The 16,612-nt window shown below is 39.5% G+C and overlaps 1 protein-coding gene across 2 annotated transcripts; it reads right to left on the bottom strand.

Annotated features, from left to right (window-relative positions):
• Window positions 1–4,740: 4,740 nt before the first annotated feature.
• Window positions 4,741–15,160, bottom strand: samd8 (sterile alpha motif domain containing 8). 2 transcript variants are annotated; one of them, XM_055172728.2, is made up of 6 exons: window positions 14,997–15,160; window positions 10,057–10,633; window positions 9,869–9,964; window positions 9,633–9,750; window positions 8,789–8,939; window positions 4,741–5,839 (listed from the first exon to the last, which is right to left on the bottom strand). In XM_055172728.2, the coding sequence occupies exons 2-6, from the start codon at window positions 10,629–10,631 to the stop codon at window positions 5,535–5,537; spliced, it is 1,245 nt and encodes a 414-aa protein (XP_055028703.1). In that variant the 5' UTR covers window positions 10,632–10,633; window positions 14,997–15,160; the 3' UTR covers window positions 4,741–5,534. The 2 variants fall into 2 exon arrangements, with proteins under 2 accessions (XP_055028703.1, XP_073725411.1); XM_073869310.1 differs by lacking the exon at window positions 14,997–15,160 and adding an exon at window positions 10,718–10,852.
• Between the last annotated feature and the right edge of the window lie 1,452 nt (window positions 15,161–16,612).

The following is a 16,612-nucleotide window of genomic DNA, read 5'->3' as shown; positions in this document are numbered from 1 at the left end:
TATGACGCTAATGTACCTTTCGCAACAGAAGGACCCTGTGGTCATACATACACAGCTGAATGTTCCATCCTCCCAGGAAGAGTCAAACTCATGGATATTTCCATCCTCGTCAGGACATCCTGAAGAATCAATAGGAATGTTTTTAACTTAAATCTCATAAACAATACAGTCCCACTATTTTATTTGGTGTCTTTAACTACTATGTACTTGCATAAGACAAATGTATACAGTATAGTTATTTTGTATAGGGTCTCCAACCTTTTTGTGAGCAAGTGCTACCACAATGGATAAAACAATCTAGAGGGCTACTTTTTTATATTTATCTACTATCTGTTTTACTTGTTGATTTTATTTTATTTTACTTGTTGATATGTTTTATCATTGTTTAAAATGTTAGCATACATAAAAGAAGCAAAGCTAATATAAAAAATATGTAATAAATAAATCTTACAATTAAGGCTATTAACAGACTCCGTGCTGGCAACCTGGGCACCATATTATATTGGAGACCATTGCTATAGAGTATCTGCATTTTATTATATTTTGACCCTTATCCCACCCCTAAAATGTACTCACATTCCCAATGTATTAAATGTATTTTCTTATATACAGTATGTACTACATGTATTTAAAGACATAAAGTTGGACCCAAAATATAAATATTATTAGCACACATTAAACACAATCTTTTTATTACCTTCATCCGTGACTTCTATATCGGGAGAGAAGCAGCCGTTACAGTAGAGCACTACTGTGGCCAACAAAAACAGTTTAAGCTAAAAGTGAGAACAAACAGAATCAGATAATAACAAAGAGATTGTTGTTACAAATATAAAATAGCATGTAAATAATTATTGAATAATGCATACACAGAACCGTTCCTAAGTGTATCTATGCATACAGTTTTCGTTATACTTTAATATTTTATCCTTAAGAAATCCAATATGAACCATAAAATGCAGTTACCATGTTGTGCGGAGATGTACCGAGCAATATGATATGCAAGACAAGATGAAGTTCAATTGAACACAGTAATTTAAGAACATAACCCTTTTCTCACTCTCTCTCTCTCTCTATATATATATATTTTTTGTGTGGGCGTGTGTTTGTGTGTTTATGTGTATAGCCACCACCACCCCTTTAATTGTCCAAGTTGTCTAATGAGATACAATGTTCTTCTTGTGTTTGTGCACTCATGTGATGTTTTTTTAGTAGCAGTGAATAATGATTTATTGATTTTGACAGCCTATGTAAATATACTGTAATGAACAACATCTTAATGTTTCTCTTAGGTGTGGAGATGTTGAGTGCCTAGTTTTTAGGAAACCAGATACACAAAAGTTTTGCTCAATTAGTAACTTGTGAGTTAAACATATTAAGGGGTCATTCTGAAGAAAGTACAAAAAAAGCAAAATGTATCTCGACTTAAACTTGGTCCAAACATGGTAAACACGGTTTAATGGAGCCTGAATAGAGGAAAACGATATAAGCAGGTAGTTTAAGTTCCCTTTCAGTCGGTCACTACGATGTCACGTGGGCCGAAGGACGGTCACGAGCATTGTCTCTCATGCTTGGGCATCGAGCATGCAGAGGCTGCGTTTGCATGCTCTCACTGCGAGGATTTGCACAGACGGCTGTCATTATTCCGGGAACGGCGTCCTCGTCAGGTGAGTTCTGAACGCCGCCACGGTGCGGCTGCTAAGCTCTCTAAGGATGATCTGCACTTAACTGTACTGAGCCGTCCGGGGGATTCGTCCTCCGGCTCTCAGCCTTCCCGTCCTCAGCCGCAGAGGTGCCAATGGAGACTGCAGCGTCGTGTTCTATGCATGAGGAGCTGTCACGGACATGGAAGTCGCCGTACTCTACCAGGTTACGGCAGATTCAGCCCTCCCCCTCACCCCCCTCACCAACAGAGCCGCTAAGGGTTACACGGGGATCCCTCCTGTGGAGCGGGGGATTGCGATGCAGTTGTGTCCGGCCAGCGCTGCCTCCTGGAAGTCCCGCCCAACCCTTCCCTCCCGTGCTTGCAGACAGTCGTTCGGTTTAACAGGCACTGCCCACCAGGCTTGCGCAGATGCGGCTTTGGCTTTGCACGCAATGGCATTGCTGCAGGTCCACCAAGCGAAGGCCTCTGCACGAGGGAGAACACGACTCACCCGTCTTCTCGGAGCTCCGGGCTGCCACTGATCTGGCTCTCCACGCTACAAGGGTGACAGCACAGGCGATTGGTCGTGCGATGTCCACACTCGTGGTCCAAGAATGCCACCTTTGGTTATGTCTGACTGACATGACGGAAGCTGACAAGAACAAGTTCCGTGAGTCGGTGGAGTCCTTCGCCCTGCAGTTCAACGCTGCTCAGAAGCAGACTGAAACGATCGCTCAGATCATGCCCCGACGCAAGAGGCCTGCCTCTCGTCCACCAACACCGGCTGCCCATTCTGCTCCTCGCCGAGGGCGCTCTGCGACGACTGCCTATGCTCCCCCCCAGGACGTCATCCAGGCAACGGAGGGGGAACAGCCGTCGACAACCTCTACCATTAAAGTTGACGTCGCCGCTATATCTGCACATCACTCTTTAATAAACGGCAGATCGGTTGGCCAGCATGATTTAATTATTGCACCCTCCCTCTATTCCTCCTTGGGACCTGTCCATGGTGCTGAAAGCCCTGCAGGGACCCCCGTTCGAGCCTTTGCAGTCTGTGAGTCTGAAGTTTTTGTCAATGAAAACTCTGACCCTGCTCAGATTGGCCTCCGTTAAGAGGGTAGGTGACCTTCATGCATTCTCTATCACCGATTTGTGCCTTCAGTTTGGTCCTGCTGTCTCGAGCGTAAGACTCAGACCCAGACCAGGCTACATGCCCAAAGTTCCTACCACTCCCTTCATAGATCAGGTGGTGAGCTTGCAAGCGCTGCCCCCGGAGGAGGCAGACCAAACCATGGCTTTATTATGTCCCGTACGCGCAATGCGCCTCCACGTGGATCGCACACAAAGCCTCAGGACCTCAGAACAGCTTTTTGTTTGTTACGGTGGTCAGCAGAGGGGGAAAGCTGTCACTAAGCAGAGGATGTCTCATTGGATTGTAGACACTATCGCCCTTGCTTATAATCTGCAGGGCACCCCATGTCCATTTAAATTGAGAGCTCACCCCACTAGAAGTATTGCCTCATCTTGGGCACTCGCTCGTGGTTCCTCGCTAACAGACATCTGCAGAGCTGCTGGTTGGGCGACACCTTCACACGTTCATTAGGTTTTACAGTGTTCGTGTCGAGCCGGTCTCCTCTCATGTTCTCTCCTCATCTGGTGGATCACTGAGCACCGGCTCGCATGTCGGCTTGCAGCCTCCGACTGACGCTACACAATAACTGTCAGTATGGAAGGCCATCCAGTCAAAATGCATAATGGTTTGATTGACCCTCCTCCGCTGCCCTGGCAGCCTGATGTTGCAGAGCATCCGCTGTCAGCCTCTCACTAGCTGCATTCTCGCATGTGTTTGGCTCGGGCATCCACATTGCGTCCCACCGGGTTCCTTTGTGAGTATTTTTCCGTGGGGTTAATCCTACTAGCCCACGTTTCCCTCAGCACAGCACTGCTTTGCTTACACAGCCACAGCTATCTATTCTCAACTACGGTTGTCTTTCGCCCACCATTAGCCCTTAACGGGGCGTTGGCTTCCGCAGCGTTCCTATCCCGCTCAGATAGAGCTTCCCAGTCTCTGGCACTACTGTGGGGTTAAAGGAACATCTAGTGCCCAGCCTTCTGCCTTAAATCCTATTCTCTATCTCCTTAAGTGGAACCGGAGGGCTTTATGCAGACACTGGAAGAGGTCAGCCCCAGTGGCGTTTTGGTAGGGATTCCCAATTCGTCGGTCACGACGTAACGTCTTAGTGACCAACTGAAAGGGAACGTCTCGGTTATGTATGTGACCCACGTTCCCAGAGGGAAGGGAACAGAGACGTCACGTCCCGTCGCCATAGGGCTGCTCCCTGCTGTTTACGGCCGGTCACACTTTCCGGCTTTCTCAGCGAAATGAAGCTAATTTCACTATTTGCACCTGCTGCTTATACGCACCTGGCGGGGCGGCTCCAGCATTATGCAAATATCTCAATGCCAAGTTCATTGGCGTTTTAGTAGTAAACGAAGCAGATTGGTCTCACTTAGCAAGTTCTCCAATTCGTCGGTCACGACGTGACGTCTCCGTTCCCTTCCTTCAGGGAACATGGATTACATACGTAACCGAGACGTTCCTGTTGGGATCTCAGAATGGACACTTGAAACATTTCCATGCTATAATTTTTATAGAAGCCTAATTGATGTTCAGCGATTTTTTTTAATAAAATATAAATGTTACATTTGTTTTAAACATGCATTTGATGTTAAATACACTTGCTACAGCAGCTAATGCCAGACCGTAAACACTCACAGCGAAAGTCATTCAGAATCAACACAACCTGAATTACAAACTTTAAAGTCTAGATTAAATAGACAAAATTTTGTCATTTATAATAACTCTCATAAGTCAAATTTATAGTGCATACAATAAAGTCATCAGTGGGAATTTATTTGGATGTTTAAATATTAAAATAATGTTTGCTTTTTATATTACATGTTTTATTCATGTTATCTTATGTTAATCTAATTGAGCTAACAGTTTAATTATGATTAAACAAGTCAAGCACACTATCAAATACTGATGAAATATATTAAGTATACTTATACAGTACATCACGCACATACGAAAGTGCTTGCTTATAAACTTTTATTATTCCAGTCAAATAATCTTGATTTTATAAACAATTTAAAACTTAAATTACATTCCATGTACACATACAGTAGTGTTTTGAAAAACATTTATCTTAATGGTAAAAAAATGCTGCAACTCCCTTTTAATAAAGGCATTAAATATTGGCAATTAACAGTAATACTAATGAAAATTTTGGCAAAACATTAACAAATTTAAATCTCTTTCTGGAATCACATGAAAAAAGACTTACAGCATATAAAATGCAAACTGTTAGTAGCAACATGTCAAAATTAGTAAAACAAATATTATATCAAATACTATTTAATAAGACATTTAGTTTGAACCATTAAGTATCCAGACCTAATAAATGGCATCATAGAGCAATTAATACTGAGGTATTAGTATAAAATAACTAAACAATGATTAACCCAACATTTGTATCTTTTCCTCACCCCATTATCTTATACTGCAAGGGTTTACATATGAGATACTGTGCTTAACCGTTTGACATCATTCTGATGCTGTGCATTTTAATTGATGACTTCTAAAATCTGCTTTAAAGAAAGTCAAAGAAAACTTCAATATTGCTAAATTAAGTAGTCCAAATGCTTTATAGACTAGTAAACAGGCAGACATGGTCAACAAGAAGTTAAAGCCACCAAAAAACCCAAACTTCAGATATAAAGTGTAATCGCCGACAGGGGTTTCAAACAAGTGAACAAGTGCAATAAATAAATAAATATTTCCCCCAAAAATCCAAAAGGTCAAAAAAACTGAACCCATACGAATGATCTATCCTATAAAGATCTTCATAAAAGCAGGTTTGGAGAAAGGCCAGCAGTACTCGTTTGGAACCGTTCCGGTCACATTGCACTCGAAGAAAGAGAAGAGAGGGAACCAGATACGCGCTCTGCGACTGTGATGATAGGCCTGTGTGTTCGCCAGTGTGTGGTAGTACAGGAACAGTCTGGTGGTGATGTAAAACGCAATGAAGACGTCGATGGAGTAATGTTCGTGTGCCGCCAAGATGAAGAAGATTCCAAACAGATTCAAGACCCAAGACATGGTGTGGATGAAGTTCCAGTTATGTGGTGTATCTAAAACGCAAAAAAATATCAGTCAAAGCACTAAATAGGGGTTTAATGCATAGTGATGTATTAAAAGCAATAGTTTTTGAGAACATTTTTCTGCTTCAGGACATCAGCTCTGACCCCAAAAGATTACATCTACATTTAGTCATTTAGCAGATGCTTTTATCTAAAGAGACTTACAAATGAAACAATGGAAGAAAGTCAAATCAAGAAAAGAGCAGCCGTGCATTAGCACTTTATTCGTATAATATATACATGGAAAGAGTAGGAAGGGAAAAATACAAGTAATAGAAGTAAGTACATGTATTGCAGGGTCAGGTGTGGATGAAAGAGATCTGATCGGCTGATCTTGTGGTAATAGGCGTGCGTGAGTTGGATTTTGTGTCTTTTTGTGATGGCATCACAAGCCATCATTTGCTTGCATAGCACAGACATCTGGAGGGCACGTATGACCGAATTAGCGAGTGTATGTACAGTATTGGGGTGCAGAGCTAGTGATCATCTTATAAAAGTAACTAAAAATTAAAGGGAAACTGCACTTGTTTTTTAAATATGCTCCTTTTCCATCTCCCCTAGAGTCAAACAATAGATTTTTACCGTTTTGGAATCCATTCAGCCGATCTCCGGGTCTGGCGCTACCACTTTTAGCATAGCTTAGCATAATCTATTGAATCGGATTAGACCATTAGCATCGTGCTAAAAAAATAACCAAAGAGTTTCGATACTTTTCCTATTTAAAACTTGACTCTTCTGTAGTTACATCATGTGCTAAGATCGACAGAAAATTTAAAGTTGCGATTTTCTACTTTTCTACTTTGCTGCTGTAACATGGCTGCAGCAGGCATAGTGATATAATGCACTGCCCGAAAATAGTCCCCTTGGTTACTTTCAATAGCAAGGGACTATTTTCAGGTGCTGCGTAATATCATTGCGCCTCCTGCAGCCATGTTACGGCAGCAAAGTCCTTAATTATTCTGCCAGAATGAGAGTATAGTTCCTAGCCATATTGGCCTATAAAATCACAACTTTTAATTTCCGTCAGTTTTAGCACACAATGTAACTACAGAAGAGTCAAGTCCCAAATAGGAAAAACATAAAAACTCCCTGATCATTTTTTAAGCGATGCTAACTGTCTAATCAGATTCAATGGAACATGCCAAGCCATGCCAAAAGCGGCACCGGCAGACCCGGCGATAGGCCGAATGGATTCCAAAATGGCAAAAATCAAACGTTCAACTCCAGGGAACCTGGAAAATGAGCCTATTTTCAAAAGAGTGGAGTGTCTCTTTAAGTAAATAAAAATGTCCTTAAAAAGGAAACACTGACACTGTTTGTCTTAGTAGTAGATAAACTACAAAGGGCAAACAGAACAAGAAGAAACATCATTTACATGAGAAGAAAAAAGAAAAATATTAGGTAATTTGTTGTACAGATGTGTTTTTGTTTTGTATAGTTTAGTTATAGGGACGGTTTCCCGGACAGGGATTAGACTAGTCTTAGACTAAAAAATAAATGTAAGAGCTGTCCAAACTGCAAACAACTTGCACTGACATATCTTAAAATACATAAGGGTGATTCTCACGAAATTAGACTTATGAGGTGTCATGAAACATTTTGATAAAAAAAGGAAATGCAAAGTAAGAGTATCAAAATAAGAAGTATACAGTTACAAACATCTCTTCATGTACTATTTTGCACATGATTTCAAATGACATTATACAAACCAATTTTGTTGTTTTTTCCACATTTAAGAAAAAATGTTCATTACCGCAACGTGTCCATGACTGGATTTGGGTTGACAGGGAAATATTTATAATTAAAAAATATAAAAAATAAAAAGCTTCAGTGCATGTTATACTATAAACATTTACAGTAAATAAACGTGTGGTATTTGGTGATCATTGGTAAATGTAGAGACAATTTTAAGAAATATAAATGTGTCCAAGACCAATTTTCTGATCCTCCAAAACAATTTTCAATCATTGTTTAAGCCCTCAAGGAACTAACATTTTCAACAAAACAAAAAAAATTGTTGGAAGGGACATAATTGACTGTGACACTAAAGATGGCTACCATGGAAGCAGTTCTTATTTTTTCTCTCCAGATAAAAGTTGAAATTTTGTTTGTCATAGTACCTAGACAACTTTTTAGTTCTCATTATCGAAACATGAGTTTGTAAAGGCATATAATTAATGTAATATCATGTTGCGGTAATCTAAATTTTTTTTAAATAATTCTATAGAAAATATTTTTAAATCCTCTAAAAATAATGGTTATAGTAAGTTCAGACATTAATCTTATATGTGCAAAAAAAAAAATTGGCTTCAAGGGCTTTTAAAAAAAATCTTATGCTGGACACCTTCTGAAATCTGGATTTCATGAGAATCACCCATAAGTGCCCTTTGTTTTGCCTCCAAGTGCACACAAGTAATGTTTTTAGTAAGGCATGTTTGTTAAAAACTAGTTATATTTCCGAATTAAACTAAGGTCTAGTCCTGGCTTAAGATAATTCCCTGTCATTGAAATCACCCCATAATGTTTGGCTTCCGTCTTTTGAATTTTGTTGTATGCTCAAGGCACAAAATATACAGTGATCAGCACAAACTGTGTCTTCAATGTTGCAAGTGAACCAATATTTAATATCCAGCAATACAGGCCAGATATTTTCTGAGTGTAACTAAACAAACAAAGCAGTGGCATGACAAAAAATAAAGATAAATCCAGCAACCCTAGTTGATGGGAAATATTTAAAAAAGGTAAAAGGCCTACACATGAAATCCTGTTTTTTCCCTTTTTAAAGTTTTAATAAGAAGCTGCAGACGTAGACTATATTGGAATTTCCATTTTCAGTTGTGACCCACCAGTAAACAGCTGTTACAATTGTATAATACAACAAAAAACAACCGCACTCCACATAGAATGAGTAAAATTCTTAGTGCCGTTCTTTGTACTCACATTCAGTGACAAAGAAGTTGAGCATGGTGAGAACAACAGTGTGTCCACTGAACATGTAATCTCCACATGTATGTACACCAGTTAAAGACATGCCAAACCCAGTCCAGATGTCCAGTGCACGCTGCACTTTTGCCCAGGTATCACCATACACCTGTAACACACAGATATGCATATTTGAGTCCACATGTGCACACATAACAGATAGATGATCGTCAGGCTTTACTGTGTTAGTTTGTGGTGGTTTATTATGTTGTCCAGGGCAGGATAATTATATGATTAGTAGGTTTATCTGCTAATGTTTGTCCTTGAGCATGTACACACTGATAGTACAATGCTTTATCAAAGTACTTTATCTGGAACGTACTGTAAAAGTAAATATAAAGACAAATTTTGCGATAAGGGGTAGATAACTTTAAGCGTGAACGTGTGCATATTTAAAATGATTTGCTTAAAAAATCTTACAAACAACAGAATGCCCTTTAATTTTGCAATTTACAGCCAAACACAATAAATATATTGTGAATAAATAAAACTTTTCTGAAAGGGAAGGGTATACATGCATGCATACATTCATAACTGATGACAAAAAAACAAGTCTTGTACATTTCATTTTTACAAAGATAGAGATGCAAATAAGATTAGCATGTGAAATTCCCAGTGAGACATTTCTTCAGAACTGCAAATAGAAATGTTAAGATCAACATGCTGGAAGGCCTGAAGCTAATAACTACAAAAACAACTCACGGGTTGCAAATACTTTAAGACAAACTATGCAAAATAGAGAGAGAGCGAGCATGCGAGGGAGAGAGAGAGCAAGCGAGCGAGAGAGATATGCATTCCTTACCTTGCCTGAACACTGCAGATGATGACCAGGTACAGACAGTGATGTGACAAACATTGTGACACAGCGAAGCAAAAAAACCGTCCCCATCAAACTACACAACCTGCGAAACAGAATAGACCTAACACACACACACACGTCACACAAAACAGAAAGCACACCCAGAAACATGAAATTAACACAGGCCTGAGACCATATTAGGGAACTTTCAACAAAGTGCATGGGTGTATTTGTGTTACCTGTGTTTATGCATCAACAACACCAACATCAATAAGAAACCCAACACCACGCCACATGCTTCAGCCATGGCAAAGGCCCATGGAATTCTGGGTACACTAACACATAAATATCAAGAGTTACTTGCCATTCTTCCTGACAATCATAAACAACAAGACTGAACACCACTCCTCCACCTAACACGACTCACCTGTCCAGAAATATGTCCGGAAGTGGCGGGTACGTCCGCATGTCTGGAACTCTCTCGTGCACAAGCACCATAACAAACGATGTCACACCGCACACCAGCATAGCGTAAAGAGTACTGAGTGCAGTCTTCCAATACTCTGGGTCCAGCCGAACGCCATTCTGCTTACGCTTCCCATTCGAGTAACCAGTGCTATGTTCATCACCAACCGTTGTGATTGACCCGACCCCATTACTGTGTTGATAGTCTCTTCTGCCTCCTTCAGCAAAGCCATTACAAACGGCACCAGTGTGCATAGGAGACAACGTGCTGACCTCTGACCCTGAGTGCGTGAGGGCCGCGTGTTGCCTCTGTAGTCTTCGGATGGCCAGCATCAATCTCTTTATGTCACCCAGCACCTTAATTTCCAACGGGGGAGACCGCAGGTCAGCCTCGCTGAGACACAGGAGGCTTGCTCCATCCAAACGATGCTTGGAGCACAGGAGATCCACATATTCACGAAATCCTTGATCTCTCAGCCAGCTAGCTACCTGCTTGCTGCTCCAGCCCTCCACATTGACGTATCTAGACCCCGGCATAGCTGTAGAGAATTATAAAGTTTGTATATATATAGTCACATTATGAAGGCTCCGACATTCAATTCGTACAATCCTCTACAGCTCACCATCTTAAACTTTTTGTTTTTCCACTCCAAAGGTCTCGGCACAATCAGTAGTTATACCCAGGTATGTTCCTAAAGTCTACAATGCTGAGCTGAATGAATTCAGCTGAGCTATCAGTGCTAAAGTCTAACAAACACACACTCAGACTGTTATCAGGGAGTGTTTAACCTCTGTATCCAGTTCAAAAATGACTGAATCGGGATCAGAGTGGTTAAGGGAGATTCAATCATACAACATAAATAAAACAGTTTGTGGCACTCTGATAATTATTTGTACCTGTAATCAAGGCAAAGATCTTATACATACACAATCTGACCTTTAAATACACCTTTTTAATGCCACTCCCATAAACGTGTGGATGAACACCATTCAAGTGGTACACCATTCTAGCATCTATGGCAGGGGTGTCAAACTCATTTTAGGCTGAGGGCCGGATGGTAAATAACACCATGATGTGAGGGCCGGATATTTTTTTTAAACTTTAGTGTGCTGATAATTGTGTTAATATTAACTAAACAAACCAATTAATTCGTTTGTTCAGCAAGAAAACTAGAGAAACACACAGCTCTGTGAAAACTACATTTCATAAGGTCACACTCATACTGTACATATTATACACACAAATTTACATCTGTACAAAATCCACTGACCTTAGGTTGAAAAGCCTTAATTTAACTTCTTTTGCATTATTCCTTAATGCCAAAATTATTTATAAATCATTCACTTTTCTTTGGAATATATTTGTAATGAGAACAGTCATTTAGAAAATGAAAATGCTAGATGGGGCAGTGGCCCAAACCAAAAAGGGCACTAAGGGGGTTGGTACTATTATTATGGTTTTAATAAAATATTATGATGTGTTATATTACTAGCATGCGATTATAATGGGAAATATAATAACAAGAATTAAAGTGTGACAATCTGCTAAATATTCAATATGATTTACCTGCTGGCTTAATGGAGCTTTGAATCCATGTTTGCAATGTTGAACTGCCTTTAGCAGCCTCTCTTTCCGTTCTCTGTCGTTATTTTGTGAAGGCATTGGTGTTTTTTGTATTTTTTTGTCTACAAAGTGTGCCAACAACAGCAAATTTAGTGTTTATATTAACTTAGATCTGATCGGGAGCATTGAATCGATTGGACATGTATTGTAGCGTTGATGGGAGTGTGGCTATTTTGTTGTTGTTGTTTGCTTGCTAGCACTTGTTGGCACTTTTAAAACACCGACAGCAGATCATTACCGGAAGAAATACAAACTTCCAAATTACTAATTCTGTTGTTTAACAACTGATTTAATGTAATTAATCTACCTGTTAATGCAACGAACTTCGGAGACCGTCGTCTTCGCTCTCTCTCACGGCAGAGAGTGGACACAGAGATGCTGCGGAGCGGTCGGGAAAACACGAAGTGGACCAGCGGAATAAGTGGATCTTTAGCGGAGCAGTAACAATACAACAGCAAGATTTTTGGGCACCGTGTTAAGTCTATGTTCCGCGTTTTGCTGCTTTCCGCAAGTCTCTCATATTAAAAACGAACTAGACACCCACCTGAAAGGGTTTTTAAAATATGAATTTTATATTTAATAAATCATCATGCGGGCCGGATTGGACACCTTTGTGGGCCGTATGCGGCCCGCGGGCCGTATGTTTGACACCCCTGATCTATGGCAATATTCATATGCATTCCTTCATGACCCCCAAATAAAATTTATGACATAAAACATTCCAAAACTTAAAATTTGAATTAAACAAAACATATTAAATTATACAGTATAGTGCTGTTTATTTTTCTGAGGTTTAATTACACTGAATTTATGATAAAAAATGTATTTTTAAAAATGTCATTAAAGGATTAGTCCCTTCTCTTAAAAAAAAAATCCAGATAATTTACTCACCACCATGTCATCCAAAATGCCGATGTCTTTCCCCGTTCAGTCAAGAAGAAACCACGTTTTTTTTCTTGAGGAAAACATTCCAGGACTTTTCTCATTTTAACGGACTCCAACACGCAACAGACCTAATGCAGTTCAAAACTGCAGTCCCAAAGGACTCCAAACAATCTCAAACGAGGCATAAGGGTCCAATCCAGCAAAACGTCATTTTTGGCAAGAAAAACAAAAAATATGCACTTTTAAACCACAACGTCTCGTCTTCCTCTGGTCCTGTGACGCGCCAGCGCGACCTCACGCAATATGCCATCACATCAAGAGGTCACGGATGATGTAAGCAAATCTACGCCCCAATGTTTTCAAGTGTGAAGAAAGAGGACCATTCCTACGTTGTTGTATGTCGAATGATACTAATTAATGTCTTTGTGTCAGTTTATTGTTTAAAATGGTCCACAAATGTGCGTTTCATATATGTAACACGTGACCTTTTGACGTCATTACGCAATCATGTGAGGTCGCGCTGGCTCGCCACACAGCCGGAGGAAGAAGTTGTGGTCCAAAAGTGCATATCTACCACCTTTATTCCCAAAAATGACAATCGTTTCGCTAGACAAGACCCCCATGCCTCGTCCGAGATCGCCCAGAGTCCCTCGAAACTGCAATTCCAAACCGCATCAAAACTGCCAAGTGTTGGGGTCCATCAAAATGAGAAAAGAGAAAAATCCTGGAATGTTTCCCCCAAAAAACATAATTTCTTCTCGACTGAACAAAGAAATTCACCAACACCGTGGATGACATGGCGCTGAGCAAACCATCTGGACCCTTCTCCAGAAAATGGACTAATCCTTTAAACTGGGGCCCCCTGGCATCATCTTAGGACCCCCAGTTTGAGAACCACTGGTTTAGTCCATACACAGGCTGGGAAGGGCAGTTTGGTATCTCCAATTCACCTAACTTGCATGTTTTTGAAACCTGGATTTAATCCACGCTGACACAGGGAGAACCATGCAAATTCCACACAAAAAAGGCCACCTGACCTAGCCAGGGCTCGAACCGGGATCTTCTTGCTGTGAGACAACAGTGCTACCAACACTGAGCCGCTCCGAAATAGATTCTTACCCGTCTTGGTTAGTTTACTAAAAAGCAACTTTTTGTCATGTTAGTCCAAAATGTTGTTTTTTTATGTTTAAAAAAGCAGCATACTGTACATCTCTAAAAGTATGGGAATATGCCAAGGTACTCTGAAGCTAAACTACAGCTTTGCATGTTTATGTTATTCTCTCACTTGTGTTTAATGCTAAATATCAAACCGTTTTTTTATTTGTATAACGACTAAAAGTTCCTCACAGAAACCTTTTTTTAATTCATAACACATACAATAAACTAATCCTAAATATTTTATAATGTTTTCTGTTATTTCTTTATTTAGTTTTTGACTATGTTTGTGTTTAAATATATTTTGCAACGATGCAAAAGAATGAAAAGAGTTGTATAAATAAAACTGAATTGAATTTGTGGTCTGCTCTCTGTATACATATATACAAAAGAAGACTTTCTCTAAAGATCTGCTTTTGTGTTTCACAGAAGTTTGTAATGACATCATCTGCTATGGGTTAAATGACTGTCAAAACCAGAATAACCAGAATGACGGGAGTTTGTTAGATTAATAATCTTTATGTAAAACAGTAACATTTTTGTTATATTTTAAATTATCAAAAACAATTGGTTACGAACTGGCACTTGGTACCAATGGATATTGATTCAGAGACACGATGCTGTCAAAATCCGCAACAATGCGTGAACAAACAGCCTGTTGTTAACAAACCCAGAGACCTTTAAAGAGACAGAGAAAGTACAGATCTGAAGTACACCAGGCAAACGTAAACATTATAACCAGATATCTTTTACAAAAATGAATCATGGATTTATTTGAGTACGTGTAGTATTTTTTTGTTTACGTATTGATTACCACTTGTAAAACTATGGTTAATTTTTCGCACAGGATATAGGAAATAATTAGGCTATAGATTAAAGTGGCGTTTGGCACGTGCATGGCCACTAATTCCCGTTTCAGGGTCCGGTGATAGGGTGGTCTTGAGTCTATCAGTCCATTTAAGCACGGTCGATACTTGAAGTTTCTATTAAGACGGTAATATATCTAAAAATATATCGGTGATTCAAGTACATGTACGAATTCAAAATGTTTAACAATGTTTTAGCTAGCCAAAGTAATTTGAATGTACAAACATAAAATAAGCTTAACAAATACGGCCGGTGAAAAATAAAGCGATCGAACGTCTCCGAGTGAAGCAACACGTTGACAAATGTTTGTTTTGGCAGTATCCATGTCTAAAGTTGTGACGTATGTTTGTCAAATTAGCTTAAAGTCTTACCCTGTTTGTCCGTGAAGGTATTTAAATTATCGTCTCCTGTTCAAATATCCTCGCCAAGAAACCTTGTGCCCTCGCGCCACATCACCCTTCTGCTTGTGACTCACTGCCATGCTGCCAGTGACGCCCAAAACAGCATGTAAACACGACTCACACGAGTCGCGTCAAAGGCGAAACGCCCCTCGGGTGTGGCTACGGATGCCTATAAATGGATTTTTGCGTACGTTCTTGGTCAAGAGACTTGGGGTGTGTTCGATATCATGCGGTGTTGCGCAGAACAATCATCATTTGACATCAGAGTATCGCGATAGTGATTTGAAATCTCAGCTTTTGATTTGTTCTCGCGTTGCTTTGATGACTCCTCCAGTTTACCGGGGTGTCTCGAATACACTCGAGATTTCCCTGAGGGACTAATGACGTAATCTTTGTCGAAACCAAATACGCCTTAATCATTTTAGTGATATTAATTTACTCGCTATATATACACAATACCAGAATGTTATGTAGGTCTACCTAAAACACACAGAATATAAAAATAAAATGCGTGATTTATTATACATTAAAGATTTGTTTGGTGTTTTCTGTATGTGACTATGACTCACTTATTTTATTTTAAATATATAAAGTGGTCATCAGAGGTAGACTTGAGTATTTTTACTCTTCTCGAGTAATTTTTTAAGTATGTATAGCTATAATTATATCTTTATACGTAATCAAAATGTTGTTCTTGGGATAACTTTTACTTCTACATTATGAAGCAAAGCATCATTACATTTTTTTGTAATACCTAATTACACAAAAATCTAGCTTTCTTTCTAAAACTAAAAAAGTTTTAAAAAAATGTTTTATCTACTTAGCATAAGTATTAAATGTAAAATAACAACTTGTATTTATGAAATGTAGTGGAATAAAGATATTGCTTTAGAATGTAGTGAAGCATGTTTTCCAAAGAAAAACACTGATAAAGTTCAGATATACTTGTAAAATATACTTAGGTAGTAAGTAAAAATACTCATATTACAATGATCTCCCTTAAAAGAATCAATGTTGTAAGTGAAAAATGTACAAGCAAGGCATTTACATGGTTCCCACAGGTCCTTGAAATCCTTGAAAGTTTGTGAATTCAAGGCCCTGGGAAGTTTTTGAAAATATACATACATAGATACAGGTCATTGAAAGTGCTTAAATCTATTTTATGCAAGAAGTTTTCTGAAAAAAGGGAACGAGACGCTGCGCCTCTCTTGCCATACTTCCTGCGCCCCTGTAACACCATCTTTGGTAATATTTCAGATAGAGATATACTTCCTGACTCCCATGCACTTACCCCTGGAGGTCCCCCCAAAGTGTCACCGCAGCGTTGCAGCGCGAGTTCCCTCGAAAGGAATGTGTAACAATGTACCTTAAAAGGTAACACAATGTAACCTTGCTCTCACTTGAAATGTGTCCCCACATTTAGTCCTTGAATCTGAGGGTATTGAACCTGGAAAGTCCTTGAAAGGTCTTTGAAGTTAACTAAGGTGTGGGAACCGTGATTAATGATTAAGAATAAAGCAAATTTTAAATCTTTTCGTGTACCCCGGAAACTCTTCAAGCACCCCTGGGAGACATGTACCTCCGAT

Source organism: Misgurnus anguillicaudatus, chromosome 7 (genome assembly GCF_027580225.2).
Source record: "Misgurnus anguillicaudatus chromosome 7, ASM2758022v2, whole genome shotgun sequence".
In the NCBI taxonomy this organism is placed as follows: Eukaryota; Metazoa; Chordata; class Actinopteri; order Cypriniformes; family Cobitidae; genus Misgurnus; species Misgurnus anguillicaudatus.
This window is presented reverse-complemented; position numbering and strand designations above follow the sequence as displayed.

Bases quoted from the DNA above. Each gene is read 5' to 3' on its own strand.
- samd8 (XM_055172728.2), bottom strand. From the start codon at position 10,631: ATGCCGGGGTCTAGATACGTCAATGTGGAGGGCTGGAGCAGCAAGCAG. The intron at 9,751-9,868 runs GTAACACAAATA...TGTGTGTGTTAG, and splicing joins TTGTTGATGCATAAACACAG to GTCTATTCTGTTTCGCAGGT. The intron at 5,840-8,788 runs GTGAGTACAAAG...TTTGCGTTTTAG, and splicing joins CAACTTCTTTGTCACTGAAT to ATACACCACATAACTGGAAC.